Source organism: Sylvia atricapilla, chromosome 26 (assembly GCF_009819655.1).
Source record: "Sylvia atricapilla isolate bSylAtr1 chromosome 26, bSylAtr1.pri, whole genome shotgun sequence".
NCBI classification, from domain to species: Eukaryota; Metazoa; Chordata; class Aves; order Passeriformes; family Sylviidae; genus Sylvia; species Sylvia atricapilla.
In genome coordinates this window covers 908,103-931,052 of record NC_089165.1, presented here as the reverse complement: position 1 = coordinate 931,052, position 22,950 = coordinate 908,103, and the positions used below count along the sequence as shown (strand labels likewise).

The following is a 22,950-nucleotide window of genomic DNA, read 5'->3' as shown; positions in this document are numbered from 1 at the left end:
TGCTACGGGGCTGGGGTTGGTGGGGCAGCAACATAGTGGCAGCATATTTCCCTTTCCCTGTCCCTTTTCCTTTCCCTTTCTCTCCACTTTAATTTCTTCCTTCCTTCCTCCCTCCCTCCCCCCTCCCTCCCTCCCTTCCTTTTTCTCCCTTCCCCATCCGTCTCTCCTCTCTCCCACCCGCTCCCTGCAGCTGCACCCCCAGGTGCCCCCAGCCCAGGGCGCAGGGACTGGATGCCAGCACCTCGCAGGGGAGAGTCCCAGGGAAGGGGGAGCTCAGCTTTCCCTTTGTCTTGTCCCACTCTCCCCATCCCTTTCCGCGCTGCCATCTGTCCCCGCTTGCCTCCGCGGGCGCCGGCAGCCCTGGATGAAGCCCAGGCCTGGCAGGGCTGAGCGAGGGGGCGGCCGCGCCGCCCGCCTGGGGGGGTTCCCCTCGGCCGCTGCCATCTCCCCGTGCCGACCGGGGTCGGCCGAGGACAAACCCGCTCGCTCCCAGCGCCGCTCGCTCGCAGCCGCCGGCCAACGCGCTCGCGCCTCCCAGGCTCCCGCCCGGGCCAGCTGGCCGCGGCCGGCGTACGTGGCAGCGGGGCGCGTCCGTTCCCCCCGCCACCGCCCCGCCACCTCGGGGGATGCCTCCGGCCAGGACCTCCCCGGGCCTTCGCTCGCCAGGGGGAGGAGAAGCTGCCGCCCCCGCAGCGTTCGTGGCTAAGGCCCAGCAAAGTGGCCTCAGCCCGCCGGCCCCGCAGCACCGCGGGCACGGCGGGGCCCGGGGCGTTAGGAGGAGCGTGGAGGGGGGGTCCCGCTCCCCGGCGCGCCGCCCGACCGACTGAGCCAGGATTTACCCGGCACACGCGGCGGTTCAGAGTATTATATAAAGGAGGTTACACAAGCAGGACTGTTCCGGGTTTATGTAAGGGCCACCCCGGCCTGGCGGCAGAGGGATGGACAATGGGACGAGCGGTGCCGCTCCGACCTGGGGGTCCCTGTGAGACTGGGATGAGGAGTTTTGGGGGTCTGACAGGGCAGGGCCCCCCAATCATACCCTCCTACAGCCTCGCTCCCCCTAGCTCTTGCAGTGGGATCTGCCCCACAGCGCATTGGCTCCCTTCGGTCTCCAGGGGCCTTCCATCCTGACCAGGCTCTTCACTCTGGGTTCTACTAGTCCACGCTGTGCCCATGGCGAGCCAGAGGAGTGTCGTGACACCCGAGGAGGTACTGGAGCTGTGTGGCCACGGAACATGAGGAAGGGGGGCAGTTCCCCCGCAGCCAGCCCCAAGGGAAACTGAGGCGCGGGGCAGAAGCCTGCAAGCAGCAGTGCTGAAGCCTTGCCCATTCGCTGCCCTCGGCTGGCAGAGCTGGGGAAGAAGGAAGAAGGCCGCTGCCCTCGATGGGGGCTGGGACTGCTCACGCCGGTGCCAGCAGCTCCCCCAGCCCCCGGCATCCTCCAGCCTCTGCGCCTGCGCCCGCGCCGTTGCCGGTAACACCGTGCCCTGTTACCGTCAACGCTCGGGCACCGAGCCAGGGCTCTCCCGCAGCTGCGCCAGCCCCGGGGGGCACCTGGCCCGCAGTGACACCCCCCGGGGCCGGCCCTGCTGCCCGGGGGTCGTTCCCATGCGCTGAGCCCGCGGGCGGGTGTCGCCGTGGGGCCCGGGGGCACGGTGCCAGCCAGCGGGGCCGGGGTGCGGGCTCCGTAATTCAATGGGTGGCACGGGGCCAGGCTGCCAGCGCGGCCCAGAGCCCAGGCAGCCCGCGCCCCCCCCCGGGCACACACTCGGCTATTTTTAAAAGAGATCGGATCGACCTGTTTGGGCACTGAGCACTCTCCTCCGCCTCGCTGGAGACTACCCTGGCACGGAACCCGCTCCCCCCTGAACTCCGCACAATGTGGCAGCGGGGCCACCCCCAGCTCCCTCCCCCGGCCCTCTGAGGGGGGGTGGAGGGCGCGGGATCAACGGAGCAGCAGGGGCATGGAGGAGCTTTACAGACTTCTTTCTCCTCTCTGGTGCAGTCCAGCCCCTCGTTGGGTCCTGGATTTGGAGTCTCCCCAAAACAGCTATTGTGGGGAGCGAGGCCCGTACGCTCACGGCTCCCTTCGCCATTTTAGCGCGCCAGCCGGTGCAGGCTGCTGTCACATGGCGCTGAGAGCAGCACTTGGCCCGGCCGCCCCACGCCGAGGAGGCAGCCAGAAATCTACTGGCGAGCTCAGCCACAAGGAACGCCCGGGGCACCGAGCCTGCGGCCCCGGCCTCACAGCCACGGCCTCCATCAGCCCGGACACAAGGGTTCTGCGGGGGGCTGGCCCTGGTGCCAAACCTCCGAGCTCCGCAAAGTCCCCGCTGCTCCTTGGGCCGCTGTGGGAGCGGAGTGCTCGCTTTGGGGACACGTCCCCAAAGAGTCTCTTAGGAATGGGGCGCGGTGAGGTGGCATTGGTGATGCCGGGTCAGGCTGGTGCCGTGGGGTGGTGTGGGGGTACAGGGACATGGGGCCCACCCAGGGGGCACCCTGGGTTACTGGTGGCCCTCCTGGGTGCCCTGGGGGAACACCAGGCTGGTGCGGTTTAGTGTGGGCAAAGGTCCATGTGGGGCACCTCGAGACAAGCAACGGTGGAGGTCCCTGGGCTGAGCCAAGGGCTGTGTGGGCACCTCAGAGGTAAGGGCATGGCCAGGGGGCTACCCAGAGGCCAAGCCCCCCAGGAGTGGGCAAATGGGGGCCATCTGGGAGGCAGGTGGGGTCCAGGGAGCCCCGAGGCCGCAGTGGGGGGCTGTGGGGAGCCGGGCTGGCCTCAGGCTGTGACCGCCGGCCTCCATCCCGCGCCTTGGCTGTGCTCCACCACTAACCACTTCCAGAGCCGCCGCCAGATTTGTTGTTTTTAGAGGCGAGGAGGGGCCACGTCCGGCCACGCGGTGCCCGTGGATGCACGGGGGGGTCCCCGCTGCCACTCCCCCCGGCCCAGCTGCTTTGTGCCCCGCTGACTCCCACCACCTACACCCCAATACTTGGGCACACGGACGCTTCAAAATGGGGGAAAAGGGTTAGAAAAAGAGAAATGGAGAGAAGGGAAGGAAAAAAAAACCCTGTGCCTGTCTCCAGGGGGAGTTTGTGCTCCCTAAAATGGCTGCCTGGAGGGAGCCAGGGCTGCGGGCACGGAGGTGGGGGCTGGTGGTGGTGAGCAGCATCAAGGCAGGATGCCATGGAGCTGCCAGCCTGGTGCCAGGCCAGCATGGCATGGGTGGCGGGGATTGCGGCAGCGGGGAAGGGAGACAAAATGGCTGATTCGGTACTGGCGCTGAGCAGTGCCAGGGAGAGGTGGGCACACAGCGGTGTCAGGCTGGGAGGTAGCACAGTCCCACTGCCCCCAGGGATAATCTGCCCCGTGGACAGCACACAGGGGTGTCAGGGTGAGGGGTGGCATGGGGCCCACATGGATAACTTGCCCAGCCAAGGATAACCAGTCTGGGAGCCACATGTGAGTGCAAGAGACTTGAGGGGAGAAAAAGGAGGAGAAAAATAGCAAGAAAGAGAAAAATCCCAAAGCGGGCACATGGACTGGCAGTGGCAGCTGTGTGGTTTTGATGGTGTTTTTGGATTGTCTCAGCCCTTTCCTGACATCTGCCAAGACTGCCAGAGAGAAATGCCGAAAGCCAAGGGGTGGGAGGAGGAGAATGGAGAAGCAGGAGGAAGAAGGAGTATGGGGGAGAAATATATGTGGGGAAATATATGGGGGAAAAGTTATGGAAGAGCTTTGGGAGCAGCCAGGTGAGGAAGGATGCTCCTGACTGCAGTGTCTGGGCTGTGCCAGGCTATGCCAGGGCCACTGAGCTCAGCATCTGAGGCAGGATATTTTTAGCCAAGAGGGGACAGGGCCAGATGGGGCTCCTGGGGTCAGAGCAGGTGCTGCCCCAAGCCCTGGTGCCCTGCAGGAGCTGGGCAGAGGCAGGACAAGGTGCCGCAAGATGCCGTGCTGTGGTGACACTGCCTGGTGGGGCAGCACTGGGTCATGGATGTGGTTGGAGAGGAGAGGAGGCAGGAGATTGGAGCAGGGCCAGGTGACCATCACCTGGCCCAGCACTAGGGGTTCCCCTCCTGTGGGGAGCAGTGCCCAGATCCTGCACGTGGGGCTGTCTCTGCTCCTGTTGCTGGCATGGAACGCAAGGGGGGCTGGTTGGTGACTGTTCCTCAGTGGCTGGGGGTATAGCAGCCTGGTGGTGGGCCTACTGTATAGTGAGAGCTGCTGGGCAGCCTATGTCTCAGTTTCCCCCAGCATGGCAACGAGGGGGCAGTCAGCTGGTGAGCAGCCCTGGCTCACACTGGCATGCAGGCCGACACTGGCATGGGGGGCTCACCCTGGTGGGTTTTCCTCTTGCAGATGCAGAGCAGAGCAGCAGCCCCCGGACAGGCATTGGCTCGGACCAGGAGGACAGCAAACCCATCACGCTGGGTGAGTGCAGTGGGCAGGGCTTGGGAAAGACGACAGGGACACCCCAGCCTGTCCCCAGGGTCCCTGCCATGGGGAGGTCCCTGCAGGGGAGAGGGGCCCATGACACATAGTCAAGCTGCCTGTGCTACAGCTCTGGTGTCCCTCAGCCCCAGCCAGCCGCTGCCTGGCCCCTGCTGTGAGCTGGGCATAACCTCAGCCTTGTCCTACACCCAGCAGAGTCCCACTGAGGCCACAGCCCTTGGGGACAGCAGCTGCCATGGAGGTCCCATGGTGGTGGTGCAGCCCCAAGCCCTGCCAGCACTCTCAGCCACAGGGAAACTGAGGCATTGAGCAGGTTCAGGGTGTCTTTGGCAGAGGGGACCAGCTGGGGTGGTCTCTTGCTGGAGCAGGGAGTGGAGGCTGAGGAGGGGGACAGATGGGGATTTGAGGTGCCCTCAGGCATTGCTACAAGGCAATGCAGAATGGGAGGGGTGGTCCTGTTGCCCCCTCAGCACACCCTCCTCTCTCCCGCGCAGATTCGACAGACTTCCAGGAAAGCTTCGTCACCTCGGGGGTGTTCAGTGTCACCGAGCTCATCCAGGTGTCCCGAAGTGAGTGTGACTGTCATTCCACAGCCCAACCCTCGGCTGCCTGGGCACAGCAGTGTCCCGACAGCCCCTCCCCACCAGGCCCCCCTGACCCTCCTCTCTCCCCGCAGCACCGGTGGTGACAGGCACAGGGCCAAACTTCTCCCTGGGGGAGCTGCAGGGTCACCTGGCCTATGACCTGAACCCCTCCAGCACCGGCATGAGGAGGACACTGCCCAGCACCTCCTCCAGCGGGTAGGTGCCACCAGGGCTGTGCCAAAGTGGTGCCAGGGCCAGCCCAAGCATGGCCTTGGGGAAGGCGAGGGGCAGCCAGATCCTGCCATGGGCTGACACTGAGCCATGGCAAGCTGGGAGAGCTGCAGCTGTTCAGCCTGGAGAAGAGAAGGCTCCAGGGAGACCTCAGAGCCCCTTTCAGTGCTTAGAGGGGCTCCAGGAGAGCTGGAGAGGAAGTTTGGACAAGGGATGGAGGGACAGGACAAGGGAATGGCTTCTCACTGCCAGAAGGCAGGGTTAGGTGGGTTGATTTCCCTGTTAGGCTAGGGAGGCCCTGCCACAGGATGCCCAGAGCAGCTGTGGCTGCCCCATCCCTGAAATTGGCCACAGCCAGACTGGACAGGGCTTGGAGTGACCTGGGATAGTGGAAGGTGTCCCTGCCCGTGGCAGAGAGTGGAACGAGATGACAAGATGAGTTTAAAGGTCCTTTCCAACCCGAACCATTCCATGATTCTCTGACCCTTCCCTGTCCCCAGGAGCAAACGGCACAAGTCAGGGTCCATGGAGGATGACATCGACACCAGCCCTGGGGGCGAGTACTACACCTCCTCCAACTCCCCCACCAGCAGCAGCCGCAACTGGACAGAAGACATGGAAGGGGGTAGGTGTCTCCTCCTTACCAGTGCCCTTCCAGTGCCCCAGGGCCCCCATCGTGCTTCCAGCCTTCCACAAACCGCTGCCAGAAGCCCTTGTAACCGTCTGTCCATGCCCCATTGTCTCATAGGCCTTCAAGTAACAGGACATAACTGGCTGTGGGGGCTGCAGTGCCACCCTCAAGTCCCCCAGAACATCCCTGCTGATTTTCCACGGGGTCTGTGGGGTTGCTGTCAAACCTCCCTGATTTAGGTACAAGCTCTCCACAGGTGCCCAAGTGTTTCTGTGACCCCTCACTTTGAGCAGGGCTCTGTGAGGGCTGTGGTGTTGCTACCCCCATTGAAGGGACCCCCATTTCAACACGGGCTCTCTCTGGAGGGTCCACCCCATGAGACCAGCCTCTACCCCATGCCTAGTCCTGCAGCCCCACACCAGCCTCTCTCAGCCCCAGGTCGGTTCCCCCAGCCCCACATCACTGTGGACTGCTTTCTGGCTTGGTGGTTTTTTTCCCTTTCCTGTCTAGACAAGCCCCAATTAGCTGTTCATTAAGAAAGGGGGGGGGCTGGGCTAATTAAAGCGATACTGCAGGGCTGGCAGAGCAGCTCCCCCCACAACTCGAGTTGCAGGCAAAGAAGCTGCTCCTCTTCCTCCTTCCTTGGCTCTTCTCCTGCCTCCCCCAGCAGCAGGGTGGGCTCCACAGCAGCCCCCAGAGCCTGATGGTCCCTGGCTGGAGGGCTGGAGGCACCGATCCTGTTGGGAGGAGGTTTGGAGAATGCAGGTCCGGTCCCAAACTGTGTGCAAGGGACTGTGCCCCATCCTGCCCCATGGGGCTGGTGCGTGGGGGGTCCTGGGGAAGATGCAGCCCTCTCCCCAAAATGGTGCATGGAGGCAGGAGGGAGCTATGCTGGTGGTTGACCCGGGCAGGGATGAGGGTGGCTGGCAGGGGGGCTCAGCCTAGGCAGCAGGGAGGCTTGGCAATCCTGTACGGGATGTTCTGGGAAATCCTCCTAACACCCGGCTGAGAAAGGGCTCAGCCCATTACCAGGCTCAGGCCAAATGGCCAGAGCTAAAGCCACAGCAATGGGGGATTAATGCGCCTGCCAACCCCCCCATGCCCTGGGGTGGCCTCGGGGACCTGGGCAGCTGCTGCTTCCAGGGGTCTATGGAGAGGTCACCCCCATGATGGCACCTCTCTGCCTCCCCAGGAGCTCCTGGAGCCCACACGTGCCACGGAAGGTGTGTGCCGTGTGGGGGCTGCAGGGTCACAGTGGCACTCGTGAGGGCACCCACTTCTGCCACCAGGATGGGACACACACACACAGAGCTGTGTGCACCCACATGCACACACCTGCAGGAGCACAGACCCGTGTACACACACCCGGGTACACAGAGCTGTGCTGGTACAACACATACACACATACACACACATTCATGCACGCAGATGTGCCCACACAGGTGCCCACCCTCCCGCTGGCACGCACACACACCCACCACCACACCCTCCTAATGCCCAGGGCGCCCCTTGCCCCCGGAATGAGCTCCCCCAACACTGCGCTGAGGTGGCAGCAGCCATGGGAATTGGGGTCCCATGGCAGGTCCTGACGTTGCACCCTGCTTTCCCCAGGCATCTCCCCCACCGTGAAGAAGACAGAGATGGACAAGTCCCCCTTCAACAGCCCATCACCCCAGGACTCCTCACCCCGGCTGAGCAGCTTCACACAGCACCACCGTCCTGTCATCGCTGTGCACAGTGGTGAGTGTCCTGCCGGGGAAACAAGGCACAGAGCAAATGTTGGGTGATCGGAGGCCCGAGGCAGCCACTAGCTAGTGACACAGCTGTGTGTCCCTTTTTGCTGTCACCTACAGGTATCGCCCGAAGCCCGCACCCATCGTCTGCGCTGCATTTCCCTACCACCTCCATCCTTCCCCAGACGGCCTCCACTTACTTCCCGCACACGGCCATCCGGTACCCCCCTCATCTCAACCCGCAGGACCCGCTCAAAGATCTCGTCTCGCTGGCCTGCGACCCGTCCAACCAGCAGCCCGGACCGGTAAGGATGCAGCCCTGTCCCCGCATTCATCACTCATCTTGCCGTGGGCACCGGGGGTGCTGCCAGCCAGGCTGCCGAGGAGAGGCCCCCGGACCGGCACCGCTGCCCTCACCTCTGCCGCCGCACGGGGGAGTCGGGGTCTTCTGGTGGCACCGGTGGGGTGTTCTCTGGGGCTGAGCTCCAGCCGTGCCGTGCGTTTGTTCGGGAGCACTGCTGCGCCTGCTCCATGTTGGCACCTCGTGTCTGCGGCGATGGGGGTGCCATGCCTCAGTTCAACACAGGGCACCGCGGGTGTTGGGGTGCTGGGCCGGAGCCGTCAGCTGGACTTGGGGTGTTGGGGGGGGAGCGAGGTGTCTGCCAGGGATGTGTGACCATCTCGTGGAGTCACTGTTCACCAACGCGTCCAGGAGAGTGATGGGCTTGACATGCCCCATCCACCTGCAGAGACCACGGGTGGACCCGTCAGCTCCTCACTGTACCTGTGCCCCCAGTGTCCCCACAGGGGTGGCAGAGCCACACTGTGCTGCTGTGGGCCTTCGCTTGCCATAGCACCCTGCATCCCCATGCACCCAGTGCACCCCACAGACATGGGACCCCACACACTCCACACACCCAGCACCCCACACCCCGTGCTTCCATCACCAAACAAGCTCTGTAACCAGCACCATGCACACGCAGCACCCAGTGCATGCAGCACCCAAACTATCGCCCCATAATACACCCTGCGCCCCCAACACACAGCACCACCCGCAACCCCACACCACCAGCACTCCACACACCCCATGAAGGGCACCCTTCATACCAAAAGCAGGAGCCTGGGGGTGTTCCTGCTTCCATACCGTCCTGTACCCTCCTTTGTCTTCCCAGATGCAGAACTCTTGGGGAGCCCCTCTGACCTCTGCCCACCACTTACCTGTTTCCCCTCACCTGCAGGGCCTGATGCCAGGGTGAGGGGCATGGCTGCTGTTCCCCTACGCAGTGGCTCAGTCCTGGGCTGATGGATCAGGAGCAGCCCACAGCTGGGTTGGGCATGAGCACTGGTACAGGAGCCTTTGGAGGCTCTGGATTCCCTTACCCTTCCAGGGAGCACTTCAGAGACCCCCTGTCATTGTAGAGAGGGGTCTCAGCACCCTGTCTCCAGTATGTGCCACTGTGGGGCATGGCCTCCACCGTCCCCCAAATCCCTCCTTGTCCCGCCGTCATTTCCTGCCTGCTGCCATCGCCGACCGTTCTGGGCTGCTCTGAGACCCAACAAACTCATGTCCACAGTGAGGGACACCCCGTGCCTGTGCCGGGGGTGTCCCCGGCGCTCCCCGGCCGTGCTGGTGTGTGCGTGCGTCCTAATGGCTTGTGCTGTTTGTTTTTTGTCTGTGTTGTCCCCAGTTAAATGGAAGTGGTCAAGTGAAAGTGCCCAGCCACTACCTGCCCACGCAGATGCTGGCGCCGCCACCTCCCCCCGGCATGCCCCGCTTGGCCGTCTCTCCTGACACCAAATCCACCACGACAACTTCCGAGGGAGGGACGACCTCGCCGACATCACCCAGTAAGCACCCGCGGCGCCCACCCTGCTCCCCGGCCCGGCTGGCCCCCTCCTCTTACAGCCCCCCAGGGTGTCCCCCTGTCCCGGTGCTGGGGGGATGTTGGCGGAGGTGGCCTCCCTGCAGCCGGGGAGAGGGTGGCAGCTGGCACGCCATGAGTTTGCTGGGTCTCAGGCAGGTCGGAGTGGACAGGGTTTGGGCACGTGGCTGCTGTGGCTGCTGAGCCAGGGGGTTGCGTGCTTGTCCCAAGGACCAGCTCGAACCCCTTGTCCCTCTGCGCATGAGAGGAGCCATGGCAGGGCTCCCCAAACCAGTATGCCCAGACCCTTGGTGTGGGCAGTGCTGTGGGGGAGGCTGTGGCCTCTCTGTGTCTGTTTATCCCACCATGGTGGTGGCTGTGCTGCCGGGAACGGGGACCAGCTGGCACGCGGGTGGCACTGGGACTAGGGACAGTGTGCCTGGTGTGTTGTGTGGTCTGTTGTACTCTTGCTGCTGTGGGGTCCTTGGCGCCGGGGACTCTGGTCTTGTTGAGGGTGTGAAGTGACACCAGGGCAGGGACTGTGTGCGGATCCCCCAGAGCCCTTGGCAGGTGGCACCTGGGATCTTTGTTAGCACAAGGCACTGACAAACACTTTGCCCTCCGCTCCACCTCAGGGACCCTAAGTGCCTTGTCCAGGAGGGTTTTGGGTACTGGGCCCAACAGCCAGAGGGGAGCTGGTGTCACCCCAGACTGGCACGGGGGTGCATGCCACACTGGTGGGACACTGTGCCATCACCGCACTCTGTGAGGGGGTTGTTCCTGTTCCCATCCTGCTGTACCCATGGAGATGGTACCCCAAGTGGCTGCTGTGTCCCCACACAGTAAAGTCCTGCCTGATCGAGCCATTACCCTGGGTAATGGGCCATGACTGATTGTCAGCAGCTGGTCAGCAGGTGTGGAGATCCCATGGCATGGAGATGCCAAATCCTGGACGATCTGGAGGGGACAGCATGAGATGCCATGGGGTGACCTGGCTGATAATGGGGTCACAGCCGTGGGGAGGGATAGAGGAATGCAAGTTCCTGCAGGTTCAGAGAAGGATACATTGGGATGAGGAGAAGGATTCTCTGCAAGTTCCTGCAGGTTCAGGGAAGGATACACTGGCTGTCCCCAAGTGGTGCAGCTGGCTCCAAATCCCCCATTTCCCCTTGGCAGCACTCTGCTTCCAGCAGGGCTGAACCTATAAGCTCAGCAGGGCTGGAGGTCCCACTGCTGGATCCCCAGCTAAGGGATGGAGGTGGCAGCAGGGTGACGTGGCCAAGTGGAACTGGTGGCTGCCATTGTTCTCCCCGTGGCAGCTCAGCTCCAGAAGCTGCAGCGCGGGCACAGCTGGGAACACCATCTGCACCTGCACCTGCACCTCGGGGCACTTCACCCCCCCCGCCTTGGTCATTGCCCTGAAACCACGGGTGGTACCGTCCGAGCACAGCGCCCCTAAGGTGCAGCACCCCTGGGCGCCATTCGCCTCTCATCAGGTCACAGCCAGGGACGTCGCCTGGTCGCCAGTGCCGGGTGCCAGGGAGCCCCGTCTCAGCAGCGCCAGGGAGAGGACCGGGCCCGGCCCCGGTGGGGACAATGGCAGTGCCACCCACAGCCCCGTTAATGAGCTCTCATTTGTTCCCCAGCCTACTCTGCACCAGGCACGCCCCCTGCGAACCGTTCCTTCGTGGGATTAGGACCAAGGGATCCTGGGAGTATCTATCAGGCACAGGTGAGAGCGGGGATGCTGCTGGGGGGACCCTCCTGCCCTCGCCCTGGACAGCCTCGCCATGTCATCACCGTGGGCATCACCGTGGGCATGGCCAGTGCTGGCATAGCCATTGTGGCTGTCGCTGATGTCACACTGCTGATGTGGGCATCCCTGCCCTGGCACCCCTGCTGTGGCATCGCTGCCGTGGCATCACTGCTGAGGGCATTGCCACCGTGGCATCACTGCCTTGGCATTGCTGCCATGTTTATTGCTCCTGTGGGCATTGCTGCTGTGGGGACTACCATGGGTATCGTCACTGTGGCATCACTGCCATGCGACACTGCCACTGTGGGTTTAACCTCTGTGGCCATTGCTGCCATGGCCTTGCCACCATGTCTAAGGCCATGAGGAGTGTCTCCACTGGCATTGCCACCACTGGCGTGGCCACCGCAGACATTGCTGCTGTGAGCATCCCCGTCATGGCATCACTGCCATGGGTGTTGCTTCTATGGGCAGTGCCACTTTGGGCATCACTGCTGTGTACGTCACCATGCTGGGGTTATTTCCATGTGCAATGCCACATTGTGGGCATTGCAGCTCTGGCACTGCCACTGCCAGCTTTGCTGCTGTGGGCATCACTGCCTTGGCATCACCGCTATGGCTCACGGGCACTGCTGCCATGATATCCTCACTCACTACAGGCACCCGGTGCCAGGGCTTTAGGCACTGCTGGTGGCTCAGGGCCACCACAAGTCCTCATCATAGAGGGAGGTCACTGCTGTGCTCTGGCAGCTGGCAACACCCTGCCTAGGTGCCCACAACATCCCCAAAGGAGGAGCACCAGGGCCATGGGTCCCCCTCGGTGTGGGCACAGGCACCTGCTCTCGCTCAGCTGTGCCCATGGCCACTCCATCTGCAGCAGCAGGTCGGGTGTGCCTTTCCAGGGGCTTTCCATTAGTCCTGGATTCTGGAGCAGGCACTGCAGCTAGTGTCGTGGTGCCAGGACAGGGGTGGCAGCTCCTGGCCTCGCTTGTGATGTGACTGGCCTGGCCTCAGCATTCCCTGCAGGGGCAGCTGCAGTGGCTGCAGTCCTGCCTGGCAGGAGACACAGGTGACAGGACAGAGGGATGGGGGTGTGGACCGTGCCATGTTGCAGCACTCCGGGGTGCTGCCCTGGCTGGAGAGAAGTGCTCAGGGTGCTGTGCTGTGCCAGGGTGTGGGCACTTGGGGTCTGTGAGCAGTACCCAGGGGTGCTGTGCTGTACCAGGCTGTCAGATTTGAGTACCATGACCTAGGACACCTGAGGGTGCTGTGCCGTTCCAGAGGAAAAACATAGAGGACCCGGCTCCGATCACAACCCCCCACTCTGCTTCAGTTTCCCCAGTCCTGTACATGGGGTGGGCACACCAAGGGCCTTGGATGCCTAAAGAGGAGACCTGGGGCAGCACCAGGAGAACCTCGGAGGAGCAGGAGGCCAGAATCCTCCTCCAGAGATGGGGGTCACAGCCACTCGGAGTCCCAGGACCGCCAGGGTCCTTGTGTACACGTGTCCCTAGTCATGCTTGGGGAGGCCCTCCAGGGCTCAAGGATGCTCTCTCTGCCCTGGGGAAACTGAGGCACGAGGGAAGGAGGTGGTGTCCCGGAAGGGGCAGCTGAGGCCTGCCACACTCTGGTCATGTGTGGAGGGGCCTGGAAGGGTTAAGGGAAGCAGCGGCCCCGAGCTGTCTCGTTTCCAACGGAAACCAGACATGAGGTAATCGGGAATGAACTTGAACTTGGGGCTGGGGGGAGGAACAATGGGAGGGTGGCAGGGGGCCACCTCGCGGGGTCTCCAGCTGTGCCACCCCCTTACCTGTCCCCAGGCGGCACCGTTCCTTGGGGAGAGTCGCCTTTACCGTGAAGGTGCAGAGCGACCGGCCCCCAGGGGAACGCGAGTGGCCGCGGTGCGGAGCACGGACAAATTCAGTGCAGCAGTGGGGACGCCAGCCCCGCACGCCGAGCAGGGGACAGCGCGGGGACAACTGTCTCGGGGTCTGGGGACCGGCCGGGGGACGAGGCAGCTCCGCGGGGCAGAGCACTAACGGCGGCCTCTCTCCTCTCTCCCGGCAGTCCTGGTACCTGGGATAACCGCCGCCGTGCCGCCCCTTCGCCTCCCTTCTCCTCTGCTTTAGGCACCCCCAGAGGAACATCCCCGTCCCCGAGCACCAGGCCCAGCCTTGCGGTGACGACGGAGAGCGCGGCCTCACGACGACGACGACGACGACGATGACGACAAGCAAAACCCAAACCCGAAGGAAAGAGCGAGGGAAAGGAAGAAGGAAAAGGATCAAACTGTTTTAAAAGGAAAAAAAAAAAAAAAAAGGAAACAAAAAAACAAACAAACCAACAACCCATCCCAGGAGGACCTTTCTCCCCACCCCGGCGATGCGCCAGAAAGCAAAGAAACAGGAAAAAAAAAAAAAAAAAAAAAAAAAAAAGGAAAGAAAGAAAGAAAAAAACACTATTCTTTACCCCGGCGCCGCGCTGAGACCTGACACAAGCCGTGCCAGCAATGCCTCCCGGAGCGGCTGCAGGGCCGCGGCGCCGAGCCCCGCCGGCCGCTCGCCGAATATGCAAACGGCTTTGACTCTCGTTCTCTGTGTGAGTAAAAAAGATCAAAACCTCCCCCGCCGACCCCCCGGCCCCAGACTGTCGGGGCGCCCCGGGGCTGGGGTGGGCCGAGGCGGGGAACCCCTTTGGCTGTGCTCGCGGTCGGGGCGGGTGATGCTCCGTGCCGTGCAAGCGCCTCGGGGACGGTGACATCGTGCTGCGGTGACACGGTGACGGTTACGCGGTGGCATGGAGACGTGGTGGCACAGTGGATCGGGCGCGTGGCACAGGAGGAGGGGGCTTGTGACCACAGAGGGTGCAGGGGCACGGCCAGAGATGGTCGCGGTGGCGCCTCGGTTCCCGCGCAGACACGGTGTCGGGACACTCCCGGCGCGGCCCAAACGTCACGGTGGCAGTGACACCCCGGTGCCGTCGGGGACACGGCACGGGGACTGTTGCAGCCCGGCCCCAATGGCTCGGGGCGGCCAGCGTCGCGCCGGGGCCTCGGTCACCATCTCTCTGGTCTCCCTCCTCCCCCAAGCCTGCACCGGCCGGGGCCCCGTGTGTTCCCACGCGTGTCCCTGTGTTCCCACGCGTGTCCTCGCGCCCGGGGGTTCCGTGGGGCAGGAGGGGGGGGCGTGCGTCCGTGTGTTTGAGCTATGCATTCCTGTGGACAGGTACCAGGTGGGAGGCAGGAGAGGGTGCGCTTGTGTTGCACATTTTGTAGGAAATGCACTTTTAAGAGGGAATCGTCAGAAACAAAAAAACAAAAAAACAAAAAAAAAAAAAAAAAAAAAGAAAAAAGAAGAAAAGAAAACAAAATCACACACACAGACACACACACAAAAAAAAAAAAAAAAAAAAAAAAAAAAAGGAAGAAGAGTCGAAGGAGTCCCCGGCACTGGCTTGCCGGGATGGCTGGTTTGGGGTTTTTGGGTTTGGTGTATTTGGGGTTTTTTTGGGTTGCATTTTATTTTCTTTTTTTTTTTTTATTTTCATTTTTTTTTTTTTTTTTTTTTTTTTTTTTTTTTTTGGATACAGAAAGATGGAGCAAAGAAGCCCGAGTAATGGCGAGGGTAGAGCCAGACCCCGAAGTCCCTCGAAGTCCCCCGGTGTCCCCGGGAGCCCCTGGCCCCGCGTCAAGTGCCTGAACTGCGGCGGGGAGGGGTCTCGGCCTTCCCGGAGGAGCCCCCGGCCGGGGGCAGCGCGGGAGGAAGCGCTCTGCCGTCCCCGTCCCGTGCGGTGACAGCGTGGCCGTGAAGGGGGCGCAGGGACGTGGCAGTGCCTTAGAGCAGAGGGACCCCCGCGACGGCCGAGGAAGAGGACGGAGGTGCCCGTTGTTCCCAGCGAGATGAGGAGACTGGTCCCCGAAGGATCTCCGGCCCAGGGGACACCTGAAGGGTGGTGATGGACAGAAGCCACCATGGGATGTCCAGGAGCTGGGAATGTCACCGAGGCCGCCGTCGCCGCCTGCCTGGCCCCCTTCCCCTGGCACCCAGAGGCGCCCCGAGGACCACCGGCATCGCATCCCCCATCCCAGTGGCCCCCGCTTCCCCCCGCTTCCCCTCACTTCCCACCCCCCGGGACGGCACAACGAGGCACCGGGGAAAGGGCTGATGCACGAAATCCCGGGAGACAGAAAAATAATCAAAAAGGACAAGAAAATGAGAAAACTCACACACACACAAAAAAAAAAAAAAAAAAAAAAAAAGAAAAGAAAAGAAAAGAAAAAAAACAACAAAAAAAAGTGCTTGACGGAGAGGGAAACCTGTTTTTTAAAACAATCTGAGAAAAGAAACACATGGAAAAAAAAGACAAAAAGACAAAAAAAAAAAAAGGACAGATAAACTGCATGGTGCTTTAACAGGATCTGGTGACCTGGCTCAACCCAGCCGCGGCTGGCTGATGCTGTGCATGGCAGACTCTTATTAACCGGCTCTACCTTCCCCTTCAGCAAAAGAAAAAAAAAAAAAAAAAAAAAAAAAAAAGGAAAAAAAAACAACAAAAAAATCTGTATACATATATATATAAAAAAAAGCCGTAAAAAAAAACCACACAAGAAAAAAAAAATCCATGTTTTCCTAATTTGCACGAAATTTTATACCACATGATGTGCCTTGCCTTCGAAGCCTAAGTATTACTGGACCCGATATCAGTGCGAGGGAGTCGCTGCATGCCCGGGGCTCCCGGGGGGCCGGGGGGGCCGAGGGCCGCTGCCCCCCCCTTGCCTCCTGCATGGCTTCTTCTCGGCCGGAAAAGTCCCTTTTTCTCTCTGTTCTTCTTTTCAAACCGATTTTCCCCCTTAGAAACGTCTTCCAGTTGGTAATACCGATGCATCCTCTGCGCCAACACACCGGAATATGCAATAGCTGTTGGGGGGGCCGGCCGGGGGGGGCGGCCACCCCTTTGCTTTGCCTCTCTTTTCTTTTGTTTTCCTTCCCTTTGGGGGGGGGTTTGATTTGTTTCTTCTGCTTCCAGCAACCAAAGGCAGCGAGGCTAGAGGCGGCAGGGATCGCCGGGCCCGAGACCCCCCCAGACCACCCGGGGGGCCCGTGTCCGGAACGGCGACACTGAGCGGGCTGTGCTGGGGTCCGTGCGGGGAGGAGCCGGCCCCGAGCCCCGCAGGGTCATCCCACAGGGGCCCGGCGCTCTCCCTTTAAAATCACACTTTTCAATTGGTTTGCAATGGGGGGGCCAGGAGGGCTGAGCCCAGCTGCTCTCGTGACAGGAATGGAACCGTGTGAATGTAGCTGTGCTCCCCCCGGGCTGGTGTCTGGGCGGTCACAGCCTCCTCCCCACCTCCGCCCCATCGGCTTCATCCCCCGGGGGCCGGCTGGCGCAGCAGGGAATGGCACGAGGTGCCTTATTGCCACCTCTCCCTGCTGTGCCCGCTGCCGACAAGGGGCCCGACACCCCCTAAAAACCCCGAATTTGCCTTAAAACCCCCGCGTTCCGCCGGCTGGAGAGACGCCCCCGACCTCCCTGAGGCTGAGTCCTGGTGCGGGTTGTGGCACCGGCGTCGCTGCTGCTCGGGCGCGAAGGAACGTCGTCGTGAACTGTTTTTAATTTTTGGTTGGTTGGTTTTTTTGTTTGTTTGTTTGGTTTCTTTTTTTTTTTTTTTTTTTTTTTTTGGGGTGGGTTTTTTGGGTTTTTGGTTGTTCGGGTTTGGTTGTTTTGTTTTTTGTTTTTGTTTGTTGGTTTGGTTTTTTGTTTGTTTGGGTGGGTTTTGGTGGTGGTGGTGGTTTTTGGTTTTTTTGGTGTCCAAAAGTATTAGTGGGGGAGTGATGGGATGGTCGTGTCCTGCCGGGTTTCGCCCACAGTTCAGGCTGATCTGAGGGTCCCAGACCCTTGGGAGGAGCCCTGGGAGACGCTTCTTTATGCAAGGTGCAGTATTGATTTCTGCAAGGACAATGCAAGGAGGGAACGGGGTCGGTGTTCGGCTGGGGGAGAAGAATGAAAAATAGAATTTAAAAAAGCAAAGAGGGAGGAAGAAAAGACAAATTTTTTTTAAAAAGAGGGTTTTTTTTAATAGAAAAACAAAAAATAAGGGGGGAGGGTAAGGCTGGAAAAGGCTCAGCTCAAAGCAAAAAATACTAAATTTTTTTTTAAAGCAGTTTTAAACGGTGACAGTGGCAGCGGAGGGAGGGAACGGGGGGCACCGGGGCAGCCCCTACGGCCAGCCCCGGGGAGGCGAGGGGCGCTGGCGCCCCTGGGGCCTGGGTCCCCTTCCCGAGGAAGCCCCGAACCCCCTGTCCCCGAGGGGACACCACCGGGACAGGCCCTTGCCCCCTCTTTGCTGCCTCCCCAGCCTTCGGGCCGGCAGCAAATCCGGCCGGGCTGTGGCCACAGCCTCCCAAAACCCGCCCTCGGCAAGAAAAGCACCTTAAACCAAATGAATAAAAAGCAAAAAAGAATCAACTGGACGCCCCCCAGCCCGTAGAGCGGCATTCGGGGGGCGTTCCGGGGGCTTCCCCTTGCGGGGCCGGGGAGCCCCCCGTGTCCCCGGGTCTTTGCACTGCTCCCCCGACACTTCCCGGGGCCGCACTCCCGGCTCTGCCCGAAGGGAATATGCAACACCCCCCGGTCCCTCCCCGGAGGGGGCACCATTCATTTTTATTATTTCTAGTTTTTAACCATTCTCCTTTTTTTTTTTTTTTTTTTTTTTTCTTTTTTACTTTTTTTTTCTTTTTTTATCTTCTGGTGGCCTCGATGGCCACCATCGGGGTGAGCGCAAAGCTGGGGTGGAGGACACCCCATCCCTGGGGATGCTCCGGGGGCGTCCCCGGCAGGATGGGGATACGAGGGGACTCCGCTCGACAATCACCGCGGGGGTTTCATGCACTACAGTCTCTCCTAGAGGGTTTTTAGTCGGGCTTGTCGGCTTAAAAAAAATAATTAAAAATAGTCTTTGTGACCTATAAATAAAACAAATAACCTGTACATATATATATATATATATATATATCTCCACATATATATATATGGGGCTGCAGGGCCGTGGGGGGGGGCGCGGGCCCCCACACAGTTAAGGTACTTTAAATCGCAAAGGAATATATATATATATAAAATCTCATATATATATATATATATATATGTGTGTGTGTGTGTCTTGTTTCGTGGGGTTTGGGCTTTTTATTTTGTGTTGGGATGGGTTTTTTTCTTGTTTTTGTTTGTTTTGTTCGTTTATTTTTGTACTCGGGGTTTGGAATTTGCTGCTTTCTGCCCACCCCCGCGGGGATCCCGCCACCGGCTGGGATGAGTGCCCCGGGAGAGGCCCATGGGTGAGCGACCCTCTAGGTCCCCTGTGCAGTGCCCGTGGGTGTCACTGTGGGTGCTCCAGGTGACACCCGCGAGTGCCCCACCAGGTACCCCTGTGAGTGCCCATGGGTGTCCCAGATGATGCCTCTCTGGGTGTCCCTTGGGCTTCCCGGGTGATGCCCACGGGTGCCCCTCTGGGTTCTCCTTTGGATGCTCCAGGTGATGCCCACGAGGGCCTCTCTGGGTGCCCCAAGTGGTGCTTACAGGTGGCCCGCAGTCATACCCAGGAATGCCTCCATCGGGTGCCCCGGTCCATGGGTGCCCCGGTCCGTGGGTGCCCCGGTCCGTGGGTGCCGCTGTGGGTCCCCCCGTGGCCCGCTGGGCGGCCCGTGCCGTGCCCGGTGCCAGGCGGGAGGTGGAGCCGGGCTGGGGGGAAATCCCACCCCTGGGCAAAGAGCGGCAAAAGGAGAGAAACCGCCCCAAAAAGGCGCCGAGGCGGCAGCCAGCCGGACCGCGCCTCTTACCCGAACCAAAAATCCCGCCGCAGTGCCTCCGCGCCGCCGGCTGCCCCGGCCGCCTTTTGGGGGGTCCCCGCTGCCCTGCGGGGCCAGCGCTGCCCCTTCCCGCAGTTATATTTTACTCGTTCGCCGGATTCTCGCTTTCGCTTTGCCGCAGCCGATACACACCGCGAGTGCACCAGGGCCGCGAGCCGGGGCCGGGCCCCCCCGTGGCCCCCCGCGCCCCCTGGCCCCGCATGACCCTCCCCGAGCCCCCGCTCGCATCCCTGGTGCTTCACGATATTTGATTATACCATTGTACGCAGCCATTACCCATAGCGCTCCTGCCTACATACACTTACTGACCCTGATACGGATTTTTGGGTTTGTTTTTTTTTGTTGTTGTTTTGTTTTGTTTCCTATGTTTTGGTTTCCCCCCCCCCTTTTTTTTTTTTTCGTTGTTCCCCCCCTCCCCTATGCAAAAAAGAGAAAAAAGAGACAAAAAAGAAGAAAAAAACAAAAAAGAAAAAAACTGACACACAAAAAAAAAGATTAAAAAATGAAAAGGAAAAAAAAAGACCAAAAAAAATGTATAAAAATTAAACAAGCTATGCTTCAACTCCAGCTCGCCTCCGCCCTTCCTTCGCTGCCCCAGGGGAAACTGAGGCACGGCGCCCAACCGGGGAGAACACGGATGTCCCAGAGGAGGAGGAGGGCACTGGGGGAGCATCGGGGAGAGCAGAGCCCTGCCAGGCGGTGGGCACCCATCAGCCCAGAGGAGGGACCCGCACCCATCACTGCCCTTGGCCCGATGAGGAGGGGGACAGAGCTGGGACACCGCAGGGTGCAGCTCCAGCCCCAGGCGGGGCCGCGGCGCGGCAGGGAGAGGACATGTGGCAACAGGACTCGGGTGGGGGCAGCCGGGGTTCACTTGGGGGTTCAGAGCTGCGGCCACGACCTCTGTTTCCAGACCTTGGCCACGGAACGTCACCACGCCGTGCGCGTGACATCATCGCCTGCCGGTGTGACGTCACGGTCATACCCCGTAGGTAAGCGTTGGCCGAAGCTGCGCTCCATCCCTGCGGTCCCCACGGTCCCTGTCCCCAAGCACTGCTCAGGACAGCCATGGAGGCGAGGCCCCCCCCCCCTCGATGCTCCCCCGCCTCCCCTCAGTGCCCACCCCTCGGTCTGCAGTGCTCGGCCAGCGATGTCACTGGACGCCGGCTTCTCCTGCCAGCCTGCCGAGGTCGCTGCGGTCCGGCAGCGTGGAACTTGCCATTGTCCCCTGCCCTAGTGGCATCCGAGGGTGCCCAACAGCCCCGTCTCCAGCACGGGGGCACAAGACGCTTGACGCCGGGGTAGACTGGGGAAACCTTTACTGGGTGCGTCTGAGGAGGGAGTCTGTCCTCGTCCCCTCGGGCTGGGATCTCGCGCCGGCCCAGGGGACACAGGGAGGCTCCGCTGCCGTCCCCGGCCACCACCCTCTCCGCTCCGCTCCGGCGAGCGGGCGATCCGCGCCGGGTCTTGCTCACAGCCGGGACGGCCGCGGGGCGAGAGGTGCCACCGTGGCCGCGGCTGTCGCCGAAACCCGGCGCGGATTATCGCCCCGCGGACGGGGTGAGGGCGCGGCGCCCGTCAGAGGCGCTCCGAGCGGGCAGAGCCGCGGGGGTACTCAGAGGGACGTGGCCTTGCTCTCCTGCTTGTCGTCGCTCGGCTCATCCAAGTTCTCAGCTGCCGGGTTGTCGTGGCCGGAGCGCCCCAGCCTGCTGGAGGGAGGGGCCGTCGGTCAGCCGGGCACTGCACCGGCGCAGAGGCCGTGCCGGGGGCACGAAGGGCACCACGGTACCGCCGCCTCCGGCCGAGGGCACGCAGCCACCGTGGCACAGCCGGAACGTGGCCACCCTCGAGGGAATCCAAGCACCGGGGGCGGGGGGGGAGTCGGGGGGCAGGTCGCGCTGCCGCCCCGCGGCACCCGGGGCTCTTGGTACCTGTCAGTCTCCAGGGTCTCCGGGCGGTCGTCCTCCTTCCTGAAAGGGGAGAGAGGCTGAACGGTGCCCAGGGACAACCCTGCTCCTAGCCCATGACAACTTTTCACGCAGTTTTCCCCTGGCCCTCGCCCCAATCCAACCTGTGCCTCCTGAGATTCCAGAACCGGTTAATGAGCAGCATCACAAAGACGACGAAGAGGAAGACGACGACGGCCGTGAGGCCAATGAGCCACGGCTGCAGCACCTTGGGGCCCGTGCCTGCAAGGCCAGGGGCAGGGAAGGGAAAAGATGGCGATGGGGACAGCTTCAGGGAAGCTCTGTCCTTCAGGGGACGGGACCCCTGCCATGAGATGGGACTCCCCCATGGGATGGGACATTGGCAGACACTCACTGTTCCCCTTTCCCACCGTCCCTTGCATATCAAGGAAGCCACCCCCAACACAGCTCACCTGTCCCCAGGGGAGCACTGGGGCAGCAGGTGAGTGTCTCCCGATCTTTCTGCTCTGCCCCCAAAAGTTACTGTTGGAGCACTGGCGCAGACTAGCCCCACTGAAAAGGTCTCCCAGAAGCTGATCCAATGCCTGGATCACTTCCCCAGGCACCCCAGGGCACAGGTGGTACAGAGGGTCATGGGGGCACCTACCAGATTGTCCCTGGGCGGTGGCAGCGAGGATGAGCAGGACCAGGAGCGAGAGGGGCTGCAAGGGCTTTGGCATTTTTGGGTGGAGGGCTGGGGCACGTCTGGATCCTGCTCCTGAAGGTGAGCTTTTGTCTCCTGCTATCATGCCTGCACTCTGCACCCAGGACAACGGGCGCCTTTATTGGCCCCAAGATGGCACCAAGCACCATGGCAACGTGGCTCCTATCACCCCTGGGAGGTGGTACCACACCCCTGGCTCAGGCACTGGCACCCCACAGCACCCAGTGGTCACCACCTCTGGGACCACAGTGGCAAAGGACAAGCATGTCCCTGTGCCCAGGACTGGGGACCACCCCCAGGGTAGGCTGGTGGATGGAGGGAGAGACAGAAGTGGGTGAGTGGGTGGGTGCACAGGTGGAAGAACAGATGGGTGATAGGGTGGAGAAGTACCCACCCTGCCTGGTTCCCCCTAGCCCTGCTGGCAGGGCTGGGCCAGATCCCATGGGGATGGAGCAGTACAGAGGGGTGGGCAATGCCAGAGCACCCCCAGCCCTCCCCTGGGCATGAGCCAGCTGCCCCTAGACAATCCCAAGTGGGACACCATCATGTCCTCAGGGTGTGAGTACCCGTGTATTGTCAAGAGTGAAATACTGACAGGGTTAGTTCAGGGACACCATGGCAGGGTGCCCACCCACCAGGGCACAAGGAAAACTGAGGCAGAGGGTGGCAGCACCCCAGGGAGGGACAGTGGACTTTGGCAGGGCCACCGTGCCTGCGGCAATTCCTCAAGGGGTGAAGGACACTGGGGGTGCAGAGATCCAGCCTCAGCCTGGGTTTAAGATGTGGGGGATGCAGGTCCATATAACAGCCCCCAATCTCCAGTGCCCTCACCCAGAACTCAAGTGAGGCTTCGGGGTACTTTGCCCTCCAAGACTGGTTTGGGGCCAACTGTGGGTGCCACTAAGCGTGGTCTGGGAGTACCAAGGCACTCGGGGGTGGTGGGGGCACAGGCAGGCTCAGCATCCAGCCGTCCATCTGTCTGTCCCTACCCATGTGTCCATGCTGACTTGGCCAATCCAGACGTGTATCCTGTTTCCTCGTGCAGGTGTGTCCGGGCTGTGCCCCCTGCCACCATTGGCTGTGCACCCACACCACGGGTTTGCAAGCACCCCCAAGCACCCACCTTCCCACCTTCAATACACCCATGTGCACATGGCCGAGGGTAGCATGGCTGTGCCAAGGGGTGCTGTTGCCCCAGGCAAATGCTGGG

The 22,950-nt window shown here is 61.5% G+C and overlaps 2 protein-coding genes across 10 annotated transcripts in view; one reads left to right on the top strand and one right to left on the bottom strand.

The window, feature by feature from the left end:
- NFIC (nuclear factor I C) overlaps positions 1-15,476 on the top strand; it is a 40,184-nt gene extending 24,708 nt beyond the window's left edge. For 2 of the 8 annotated variants that reach the window (XM_066336118.1, XM_066336117.1), the window contains exons 3-11: positions 4,364-4,435; positions 4,951-5,025; positions 5,133-5,256; positions 5,772-5,896; positions 7,514-7,642; positions 7,726-7,940; positions 9,324-9,483; positions 11,144-11,229; positions 13,318-15,476. In XM_066336118.1, the coding sequence (XP_066192215.1) occupies positions 4,364-4,435; positions 4,951-5,025; positions 5,133-5,256; positions 5,772-5,896; positions 7,514-7,642; positions 7,726-7,940; positions 9,324-9,483; positions 11,144-11,229; positions 13,318-13,335 (1,004 nt within the window). In that variant the 3' untranslated portion in view covers positions 13,336-15,476. The remainder of the gene's footprint in view (positions 1-4,363; positions 4,436-4,950; positions 5,026-5,132; positions 5,257-5,771; positions 5,897-7,513; positions 7,643-7,725; positions 7,941-9,323; positions 9,484-11,143; positions 11,230-13,317) is intronic. The other 6 variants (XM_066336120.1, XM_066336123.1, XM_066336122.1 and 3 more) reach the window with 6 other exon arrangements.
- Positions 15,477-20,413: 4,937 nt separating this feature from the next.
- SMIM24 (small integral membrane protein 24) lies at positions 20,414-22,873 on the bottom strand. 2 transcript variants are annotated; one of them, XM_066336131.1, is made up of 4 exons: positions 21,684-22,873; positions 21,181-21,298; positions 21,041-21,079; positions 20,414-20,818 (listed from the first exon to the last, which is right to left on the bottom strand). In XM_066336131.1, exons 1-4 carry the CDS (start codon positions 21,823-21,825, stop codon positions 20,725-20,727), a joined length of 393 nt encoding a protein of 130 aa, XP_066192228.1. In that variant the 5' UTR covers positions 21,826-22,873; the 3' UTR covers positions 20,414-20,724. The 2 variants fall into 2 exon arrangements, with proteins under 2 accessions (XP_066192228.1, XP_066192229.1); XM_066336132.1 differs by having other exon boundaries at positions 20,414-20,815.
- Between the last annotated feature and the right edge of the window lie 77 nt (positions 22,874-22,950).

Bases quoted from the DNA above. Each gene is read 5' to 3' on its own strand.
- SMIM24 (XM_066336131.1), bottom strand. From the start codon at position 21,825: ATGATAGCAGGAGACAAAAGCTCACCTTCAGGAGCAGGATCCAGACGT. The intron at 21,080-21,180 runs GTTGGATTGGGG...CTCCCCTTTCAG, and splicing joins TGGAATCTCAGGAGGCACAG to GAAGGAGGACGACCGCCCGG. The intron at 20,819-21,040 runs GTACCAAGAGCC...CCCTCCCTCCAG, and splicing joins GAGACCCTGGAGACTGACAG to CAGGCTGGGGCGCTCCGGCC.